General features: G+C 41.1%; 1 protein-coding gene across 1 annotated transcript; it reads left to right on the top strand.

The window, feature by feature from the left end:
- Positions 1-8,375, top strand: LOC132780094 (cytochrome P450 2G1-like). Its single transcript, XM_067460907.1, has 9 exons — positions 1-180; positions 1,271-1,433; positions 1,518-1,667; positions 2,780-2,940; positions 4,075-4,251; positions 5,655-5,796; positions 6,741-6,928; positions 7,359-7,500; positions 8,181-8,375. Exons 1-9 carry the CDS (start codon positions 1-3, stop codon positions 8,360-8,362), a joined length of 1,485 nt encoding a protein of 494 aa, XP_067317008.1. The 3' UTR covers positions 8,363-8,375.
- The last annotated feature ends 2,450 nt before the right edge of the window (positions 8,376-10,825 follow it).

Below are 10,825 nucleotides of genomic sequence, written 5' to 3'. Positions count from 1 at the left end.
ATGGAATGGGTTGGTACAATCATCCTTCTCCTTCTTGTATATTTTTCTTGCCATCTGCTCATATCATCTAAGAGGAAACTATGGCACAAGGGGAGACTTCCTCCGGGACCCACTCCTCTGCCCCTGATTGGGAATTTCCTGCAGATCAAAGCATCCCAAACTTTAAAATCTCTTCTCAAGGTATGGCTTTTTCCTTCTTTCTTTTGGTCTCTTATGGAAAAGGGAGACCTGATTAGAAAGGACTGGTTTCAGAAAGCAGTGCATTTGCTAAATCATTAGAAAGAGAGGTAAGAACAATTAGGAATGTATATATCACTGCTGAAAGGAAGATCAGAAGTCATCTTCTATATCATTTCCTTTACTTTCTTTGTCTTTCTCATCTCTCTCTCTCTCTCTCTCTCTCTCTCTCTCTCTCATATATATATATATATATATATATATATATATATATATATATATATGGAATAAACAAAATTGATATAAAACTCTTCTTAAGATGAGTGGTTGTCCTCTGAATTCAACCTGGACGTTTGGGCTCTAATGGTAAATATAGGAAAGGATTAAGATTTACAACTCTGAGTCGTCTCCTCAAGTCTTCTTTCATCACATCCATTCTGCTGCACAGGTTTTCAAAAATTATGGTTTTTATTATCTGTTTTTTTGCTCAAATTATGTAGAAATCCCTATATATGTAAACCTGTAAGCAAAATATTGTGTTCTATTTGATGGTGGGACCCACCTCCACGCTAATGGAACCAGGCAGCCAAAATGTACTTCTTTGATTCCAAGATAATAGTTTCATGCACCAATTAATGAATCACTTTAACAGCTTTGGCTCAATGCTATGAAATCATGGGATTTGTAATTTGAAAAGGTCTTTATCATCCTCTGCCACAGAGTAGTGGTGTCTCACCAAACTACAGATTCCATAATTCCATAGCATCAAGCTATGGCAGTTCATGAGGTGTCAAGTAACATGCCAAAATTATAGATCCCAGCAAGTTAAACAATGGAGACATTGCAGATAAATGTTCAGTAAGATGTAATATATGTTCAGTATGGATACTTTCTTAGTTAGGCATAGAAATTCTTTTTGGGGGACAGATTCATCTTTTTTTATCCAAAAAAGAGAAATTTTCATCCAAAAACATTGTTTCCAGACACCTTTTGAGCTGGTTGTAATTGTGCAGAACTATATTACTGCACTTCTTAGAACACCTTACAAAATGTCAGGATCATGACAGATATTAATGAATATTTTCCCCTACAGCTGCATGAAAAATATGGCCCTGTTTTCACTGTCTATTTTGGATCACATCCGGTTCTGGTCTTATGTGGACATCAAGCTGTGAAGGAGGCCCTGATAGACAAGGCAGAAGAGTTCAGTGGAAGGTCTACCGAGCCTGTACTTGAGAGGACCTTCCAGGGATATGGTGAGGCATCCTAGCTGTCTTTGCAACAATGGATCTCACTTTTTTCTTCTGCTTCACTTGCCATTTCTTTTCTGTGTCCCTCAGGGGTGATCTGTTCCAATGGAAACCGCTGGAAGCAACTGCGCCGCTTCTGCATCACCATTTTGAAGAGTTTTGGAATGGGGAAAAAGTCTATTGAGGAACGAATCCAAGAGGAAGCCCAATTCCTGCTGGAGGAATTGTGGAAGACGAAGGGTAAAAGAGGTGCCAAAGACAGGTTGAACTTATTATGATGAATAAAAGTACCAAAATCTTTAAAGCAAGAGGAATGGCTGCTCACTTGGCCTGACAATTAGGACCTCATCACATGGAGGTTTGTGTTGTGAGCTACAGCAGAGGTATTTGTAGGGCATAGGTGGAAATCGTGGGCCACCACGGCAAATCTGTCGCCCACCACCCTGTATTGCCTGCATTGGCCACTTGGCCATCACTTACTACAAAAAAAAAAATTCCTTTCTGGCATGTTCCTGCGCTGTCCTCAATATTTTCTACATGAACACAGGTACTCTCCTGTGTTCAGAATTCCCCCTTGCAGAACACTTTGCCAATGCAGCCATTATGGAACCCCACTGGAAGCAGCTGTGCATCATGTGATAAGATCTGATGAGATTTGTCCTGCCTACATTGGCGAAGTGTTCTTTGATGGGGATTTTCCCCCTTGTGGTGAGTTCCTTGATAAACACAGTGTGTGTTTGTGTGGTATTTTTGGCACCAGAAGGACTTTCTATGGACTGATTCGTCATTCATTCTCTTTGCTATTGTGCTACAGAAAAGCCTTTTGATCCAATGTACAAAAATCTCTAAAGCAAGAGGAATGACAGCTCCCTTGGCCTGACAATTAGGACCTCATCAAATGGAAATTCATGTTTCCAGGGATAGCAGGGGAATCCCTATGGCAGAGGTGGAAATCGTGAGGCAGCTGGGCAAATCTGTTACCCAGCAACTTGCATTTCCCACATTACCCACTTGCCCATCACATGCTGGAAACAGTACCCTTTCTGGCTTGTTCCCACGCTGTCTTCAATATTTTCTACGTGATCATGGGTTCCTATGTTCAGAATTCCCCCTTGTAGACCACTTTGCCAGTGCAGACAACATGAAACCCCACTGGAAGTAGCTGTGCATCATGTGATGAGATCTGGTGGAATCTGTCCTATCTACGTGGGTGAAGTATTCTAAGATGGGGATTTTCCCCCATGTGGCGAGTTCCTTAGCAGACATGATGTGTATGTGTGTACTATTTTTGACGCCAGAAGGGTCTTCTGTGGAGTGATTCATCTTTCATTCTCTTTGCTATTGTGCTACAGAAAAGCCTTTTGATCCAACACACCTCTTCAGCAGCGCATTGTCGAATATCATTTGCTCCATTGTTTTTGGGGACCGTTTTGACTATGAGGACAAGGAATTCAAAGTTCTCATGGAGATGATATGCAACATCTTGCGGGAGATTAGCACAGCTTGGTCTCAGGTACCCCAAAGCTACTCCCTTTGAGTTTCTGCTCAGTTTAAAATGGTGTAGAAATCCATAAGTCTTAATCACTATCCTAATTTTCTTCTCCTCCATTTGAGCAAAATATTTACTCCAAGATGCACAACAGCAAGCAAAAGCTCCTAGGAAGGGCAGGTGGATTCCATGCCTTTCTTCATATGTTTTGAACTTTGGCTTTCCTATCACAGGTTTCTTGTTCTCCTACTTTCACTCTTCTAATGCCACAACAACCCAGTTAATAGAGGTATGCAAAATTCCAGGCATTGTTTCAGATTTTGGACAATTTCAGTAATCCGGAGATACAAACCACTAAAGTACAATGTGGGAAGGGCCCACCAAAGCATTTATGAATTGAAACATAAGCCTCTGAATCTTTTGGATAAATTTGGAAAATTTGTTGATTTAAAGTTTTTTTCAATATATACATTATTCTGCCACCCCGGGGATGGGAAGTGGTTGGCATGATTGACAAGAGCAGCTGCACACAGTTTTTTTCCTTGTCAGCCAATCAGAATAAAAAAACCAGATAACACGGTTTATATAATACTTGGTTGGAGCTCTATTTGATTTCTTTCTGCCCATAGTGCCTAATCTAGCTACTACATTTTTGTGAATTTCTTTTTTTCTGGCATCTGTATTTCTTATCCATCTTTTATTTTCCAAATTGTGCTAGGGAAATGTGGATGGTTGTGTGTTTGGGGGTGGTGGGGGTGATTCTCTCCTTCTCCTGCAAATCAATTAATAACTCATACACTATTATGCAGTGCAGTCAGACATACCCATCACTTTAAGTTGTTTCTTGGAATGGCAAACTACTCCTTTTTACCACAAAGTCTCTATGTGTTTCTTTTGGACAATTTAGAATGATATAATCAGAGGGATTTGCATTTGCTTTCCTCCGAGACTGAGAGTGTGACCTGCCTAAAATGCTTAAATTGGAAAATTTTCCTTAAAATCTGTGGTTGACCGGGACATTCTGAAACTTGGCAGGAATGATACCCTGCTTATGTTGTCTCACTGTACAGAAATTCAAGTAACTATCTCATTTGGGTTTTTTTAATGATTGTTGGAAAATGGCAAGTAATCCACCATGATTTTTCTCTCCTTGTGCAGTTCTACAACATATATGCCAGCTTCTTGAAATACTTTCCAGGGTCTGACGCCAAGGTCTATGACTTGCTGCTAGGTGTGAGGGTCTTCATTGACAAGAGAATCAAGGAGAACCAAAAGACCCTTGATCCCAACTTCCCACGTGACTTTATTGACTGCTTCCTCATCCAGATGGAAAAGGTATTTTGGGGGCATGAAGGTGGTAAAGGACTGTTTTAAGTGTTCCTGGAGAGCCTTTGGAAGTTGGAGTAATAAATCGCTTAAGCCTTCCAAATTGTAGCAAACTGGTGCTGAATGAGCCAGAGCTAGAGATTGGCACAAAGCCCTTTACATCTTGAACAGATCTGAGCCCAGAAAACAGGAGAATTTGCACCCCTGGAGATGTCCAATCAAACCTGTAGATTCAGGTCCAAGTTCTGAGATTTAGCAGGCCTAGTGATGTATACGTTGAATGATTCCAAAGTGTTCTGAAAGGGAGCAGAAATTCATTTGGTCCAAAGAGCTTCGGTCAGTTGCTTGACCGAGTCTGCCAATAGGAAGCATGGGAACAGGACAATACCTTTCGGCATCAATGTGTTGGACTCTTAGATCTTTAGGCAAGGGCTTTCTCTCAATCCTAGCACCTTCCCAGGCATGTCTGGTGAGAGAAGCCATGTCTGGTGGACCACTCTCACAACCACCATGTCAGACTACACAGAGAAGCCATTGAAATCCACAAGCATGTGGACAATTTCAACAGAAAGGAAGAAACCATGAAAATGAACAAAATCTGGCTACCAGTATTAAAAAATTCTAAAATTGCAACAGCAAAAACAGCAGAGAGAAAAACAGGCAGGGACATCTAATCACCTTTCAAGAAGAGTTTGCTCCAGGCACAGTCAGCCCATTGTATGCTAATCAAGGTGGTCAGTTGAAAGATTCACACCTAGCCCAACTTACAAAAGCCCTTTGTCTCACCCTGGTCATTCCACAGATATATAAACCCCTTTTTTCCCAGCTCCAGCAGACCTCACCTCTGAGGATGCTTGCCATAGATGCAGGCGAAACGTCAGGAGAAATGCCTCTAGAACATGGCCATATAGCCCGAAAAAACCCACAAGAACTGAGAACTTCCATATAGATGGAAAGCTGTTCTGCTGATCATCTGGATCTACTGGATGACATCTCCCTGCCTCCTGTCAGAGTGTAAGGCTATGACATGGCAATAGAGGAGGGTCCTGCTTCTGATTGTCACGGCTTCCCTGACTGAAGGGGTCTGGCAGATACATCATTCTCTTGAATCTCAACCAACTTCAGAGCAGCCCTTCATTTCTTGGAGTGATTCTGTTACTAAGGGAGGGGGAGGAGTATTTTATCTCCATAATGTTAATGAATATGGAGCAATTATGGTTCTAGAATCTTAGGTTAGATATCTGTAACTGCAATGCACAATTGCAGTTCCCTACTTTGCACCTGAAGCACAGATGGGCAACCGTGTTTTGACAGAATGCCCTTTCTCATTCAACCAGCCTGTGGTTATTCTTGGAATCACTCATGATGTCCTGTTTTTTGTTTTTTAATTAATTTATTTATTTTGCTTTTAGGAAAAAGACAATCCAGGCAGTGAATTTAATATGAAGAACTTGGAGCTCACCACAGTTAATCTGTTCATAGCTGGAACAGAGACAACCAGTTCGACCCTGAGATATGGGTGCCTGCTTCTCATGAAATATCCTGACGTGCAAGGTATTGTTATTATCAGTTACAATTGGCTCACAATTGCAGGTTTAACCTTGGCAGATTTGAATCTTTACCTCTCATGGAAGTTGAAAATAGAGCCACTCTGGAAGAACTAGAAATCTGGAAATCCCCAGATAGAACACTTCTCTAGGAATCTCTAGGATCTCTGGGGCTATTCTAAGCTTTATCTCTATCGACTTTGTGACCAAATTTCACCCTATTTTCCACTTCTTCACACATCAGTCAGTCCTCTGTATCCATAGGTTCTGTATCTATGGGTTGAGCCAACCATGGTTTGAAAGTACTTAACAAAAAGTTATCCTTGATTTGTCCACCTAACGAGCCCCATGTGGATGTGTAAGCAAAAGGGGGAGCCTTCCAATCAGGGCATGCAGGTTTTTAGATGGGGAGGGGGTGCCAGTCTCCTGCAATTAATATTTAGATATTTCATGCCACCCTCCCCAAAGACATCAGATTAGCACCCACGTTGGCAGTCTTTAGGAAGAGTTTGAAAACCTGGCTATTCCTATGTGCCTTTCCGGAATAGGAAAACCCCAGCACTATGTCCCTGAAGCACTTTATTAGAGTTTAGGATTCTCTGCACATTGCACTTGCCCAGAAATCCAACATACCACCTGTCACACCCAGCACTTTTTAATCTGTACCCATCACTTGGCCCGGCCCTGGTTTTTACTGTGTTATGGTGTAATGTTTTGTTGTTATTGCTTTATGTTTTTGATTTGCTTTGAATTGTACTGTTGTTGTTATGCTGTTGTAGTGTTGAGGCCTTGGCCTGTGTAAGCCGCATTGAGTCCTTCGGGAGATGCTAGCGGGGTACAAATAAAGTTTAATTATTATTATTATTATTAATAATAATGTTGGAAATAGAATCGAAGTCCCCTTTGAGAGTTAGAAACCCAAGGAGTTAATTCTATACATATGTTTAACAGCAAAAGTGCATGAGGAAATTGATCGAGTGATTGGCCGTAATCGTGTCCCCAACACTGAGGACCGGAGCCAGATGCCATATATGGATGCCGTCATCCATGAAGTACAAAGATGCTGTGATCTCTTTCCTATGAGTGTGGGCCACATGGTTACTCGTGACACTGAATTCAGAGGATACTTCCTCCCTAAGGTACAGTAGTGGGGTAACCAGGAAAGAAAGCAAGAGGCACGGGCAGGTGGTGTTTTGAAAGCATGAGCAGCAGTCATCCTACCTTAAAATGTTTCACTGGAGAAAAGTAGGATATATGGCTGCTCTTCTTCCTTTTCCTAGGGACTCATAGGACTTTTGTGTAGATACATGAGTTCGGACCTTGGCCTTGAATCCAACAAAGAAGTGAAGAGGGTAGTGAAATGCAGACAATCTCAAATATTCTGTCATCTTCTCATGGATTACCTAAATGGGGCTTATGAGCCAGCAGAAATGGCTAAGTTCACAGTTTAGAGTTCCATGAGACAATTGAAGAATTCCTTACAAGAAGCTCTCTTCCAGAATTGAAATTTTGCAGTATTTTGCAGTATTGCAGTATTGAGCTCATAATTCTTTAATTTTCCTATCCCAGGGGATGGAGGTGTACCCTGTGCTCAGTAGTGTCTTGCATGACCCCACAATGTTTAAAAGCCCTAATGCTTTCAACCCAGAGAACTTCTTGGATGAGAATGGACACTACAAGAAGAATGAGGCCTTTGTGCCATTTTCTGCAGGTAAAAATTTCCTAAATAATCACATTCTTGTTTGTTTGATATCCCATGCTTGCTTTCAGAATTTGTTACTGTGGCCCCCTTTATTCACAAATAGCAAATACAAAAAACGGGTATAAGATAAAAGACAACAAAATTTATGGTTGTAAGGCAAAGTTTATGAAAATTCAAGTATATTATGAACAAGGTGAGAGGACTTGGAGGAAAAGGAACATTTGAGTTGTAGGATTCCTCAAATGAGACTCCCCAGAAACCAATTACAAGGTGGAAATGAGGGAAATATTTTACAAATAGATATAAAACAATAAGTTACTGGTTGGAATGGAGAGACTATAAAAAGCCAAAGATGCTGTGGACAAGGAACATGGGGGCAGGGGGCGGGGGCTATGAGGTGAAACTCTGGGCCCGGCCCAAAGTTTTATTGTGTCTTAGTGTATTGTTTATTGCTTGTTGTTTATATTGCTTTAATTGTTTTTAATTTGCCTTAGGTATTGTTATATTGTGTGTTGAGGCCTTGACCTTTGTAAGCCGCATTGAGTCCTTCGGGAGATGCTAGCAGGGTACAAATAAAGTTTAATAATAATAATAATAATAATAATAATAATAATAATAATAATAATTAGTTGTATCTCAGAGGCATCTAATTATAAAACTCCTGACTCATTCTCATATTTTTATTACAGGGAAACGAATCTGTCTGGGAGAATCATTGGCCCTCATGGAGCTTTTCCTCTTCTTCACCACCATCCTGCAGAATTTCCAGCTGAAGCCCCTTGTGCCTCCAGAGGACCTTGACATAACCCCCTGTGAGAGTGGCTTTGCCAACATCCCACCCTTGTATGAGCTCTCTGTCATCCCACGTTGAGCCCAAGACCCCTTTCTCCTTCAGCTTGAGATTCTTGCATAAGCTCCATTTACAGACTCCACTAGGAGAAGGACAGGCAATTATATTCTGTTCTTTGGTTCCCACGCACAGGATTGTATTTTTGAAAAAGCATCTATATCCATATCATGGCATCCATATCTCACCCTGGGATTAGGGCTTGTTGTACTGGACTCATATTGATAGGCCAGCAGTATAACAGGTGTTCTTTTGACACATCTCACCATTTCCTATCTGCTCAAAAATTATGAGGAATGATGCCTTTTGATTTTTATGTATGTTTCTATCGCTATTGTTTATAAAGTATTCAAGTTTTCATTGTGTTTTAATGCATGTTAGTTCACTATTACAGGAGTTTTAGGATAGTGGTTAGTGTCTATTTGTGGTTTTTGTTTTTGTCTTTTACTGTTGATATGCTCCATGGAATAATCAATAAACTTTACTATAAAGTGTTTTGGATGCATTCAGACTATCTAATGTGTAACCACCTTAATTCCACAATTACATACTAGGCATGGTTTGGTTCAATTGAAATCTGCTTAATTCGGAATTATTCGGAAAAATTTGCTTTTTGAAGCAAGTTTTTAAGGAAACCAGAAGTCCCTTTGCCCTTCCGAAGTTTTTTCTGCCATTTCTGTTTTGAAGCAGTAAGTGAGTTGGAAATGATTCAGCTTTTCCCCACTTGTGGTCCCTAGCCCTGGCTCAAGCCAGAGAAGCCATTTTAAGCCAGAGTGGATGAATTTCCTCCCTTTCCTCCTCCCCCCCCCCCCCCCCCGTTCTGTCTTCCAGGAGCATGGTTTACATTGCCTTTTAACTGCATGGGATAGCATTCCTTTTCATTTCCCCAGGGTTGCTATAGACCCAGCAGCACCCTGGAAGTTAAACAGTATCAGAGTCAGGAAAGCCAGGCTCTCTGCAGTTATTGGTTTAGAAAGTATCTCTTTGGGTTTGGAGTCGGCTCTTTTTCCTGGAGTTGAGATCTCCATTTTGGAATCTCCTCTGCTTCCTTCAGTAGAGAAAAAAGCCTCAGATGTGCTGTTGGTCAGACAGATAGCTCTGAAAAGCCATTGTGAGTACAATTGAGAAATTGAGATAGATAGATAGAATAGCAATTGAGTAATTGAGTAATTGGGTTATTTAGAAAGAGAAGCTTATTGAGAAATAGAGAGAAATAGTTATTGAGTACTATTGAGCATTACTTCATCTCCAAAACTAACCTTGTGCTTAGATAGGGGAAGACGTGTTCTTTCTAACCATAGCAGCTCAAGGTTAGGGTGAAAGATCCCAGGATTTTTTCTACCATTTGGAGAAAAGTTACCTCAGTAACTAAAGGAAAAATAAAGAAAGAAAGAAAGAAAGAAAGAAAGAAAGAACATCTCTATGGTTTCCCAAATTGACTGTTTGTGTTGTAACTTTATCAAGCTGTGCGAAGTCTGCCAAGGACTTTGGAAATAAACATTTTGTTGATGTTCATATCTTGACTGGCATCAGTTGCTGAAAGTGATGAGTTATTGCTTCAAAGGAAGACCCCAGCGGTTCACCCAGATAAAGAGAGAAGCACATCTTAGTTTAAATTCTATAGGGTCTGGATGTGACGGCACCCCCCCCCCCCCCCAGTTCTGTCTCAGTCTGGGAAGCCGTTTTAAACCAGAGTGGATGAATTTGCACCCTTTCCTCTCCCCCCACTTCTGTCTCAAGCCTGGGAAGCCTTTTTAAACCAGAGAGGATGAATTTCCTCTCCCCCCGCTTCTGTCTCAGGCCTGGGAAGCTGTTTTACACCAGAGTTGATGAATTTCCTCCCTTTCCTCGCCCCCTGCTTCTGTCTCAAGCCTGGGAAGCCATTTTAAACCAGAGTGGATGAATTTCCTTCCTCCCCCCCCCCCCCCCCCGCTTCTGGAGTAAAACAACTACTTTCAAAGTAAAGACCACCCAATGAAACAGGAAATAACACTTTCAAACCATTAAGCAAAAGTTTGGGTTTTTGACCTTCATTGACAAATGATGATCTTCATAGATAATCTCTATTTAGGCAGGTTCTTTTTTGTCGGGAGTCTTGTATTCCATCCATGTCTGTTTGAAGGATTTAGGGGCTGTGAAAAAAAAACCCGGCAGAATCTGGTTGTGTTGCATGCCTCAGATAGAGGAGCCGGTTGTACAATAACACATTCTCAGAAGAATGAAAATAACCCAGAATTAAGTGCCATGGGTTAATTACCAGTTTGAAGTTACATTCTTACTGTTAAAACTTTCTGATGCTGATTTACTAAGTAAAGCAGCCCCCAAGTTTCAAACATCTGAGTTACATATAACTCCTAGTTCCAAGCAGAAATGAGACAAAAAGAAGTGAGAGGACATCAAACCCTTTTTCCTACTTCCAACAGACCTCACAACGTCTGAGGATGCTTGCCATAGATGCAGGCAAAACGTCAGGAGGAAATGCCTCTA

The sequence above is a fragment of the Anolis sagrei genome, chromosome X (assembly GCF_037176765.1).
Source record: "Anolis sagrei isolate rAnoSag1 chromosome X, rAnoSag1.mat, whole genome shotgun sequence".
In the NCBI taxonomy this organism is placed as follows: Eukaryota; Metazoa; Chordata; class Lepidosauria; order Squamata; family Dactyloidae; genus Anolis; species Anolis sagrei.
This window is presented reverse-complemented; position numbering and strand designations above follow the sequence as displayed.

Excerpts from the sequence above, each read along its gene's own strand:
- LOC132780094 (XM_067460907.1), top strand. The coding sequence starts at position 1 with ATGGAATGGGTTGGTACAATCATCCTTCTCCTTCTTGTATATTTTTCT. Across the intron at positions 1,668-2,779 it reads GGAATTGTGGAAGACGAAGG|AAAAGCCTTTTGATCCAACA; the intron begins GTAAAAGAGGTG and ends ATTGTGCTACAG. Across the intron at positions 7,501-8,180 it reads CTTTGTGCCATTTTCTGCAG|GGAAACGAATCTGTCTGGGA; the intron begins GTAAAAATTTCC and ends TTTTTATTACAG.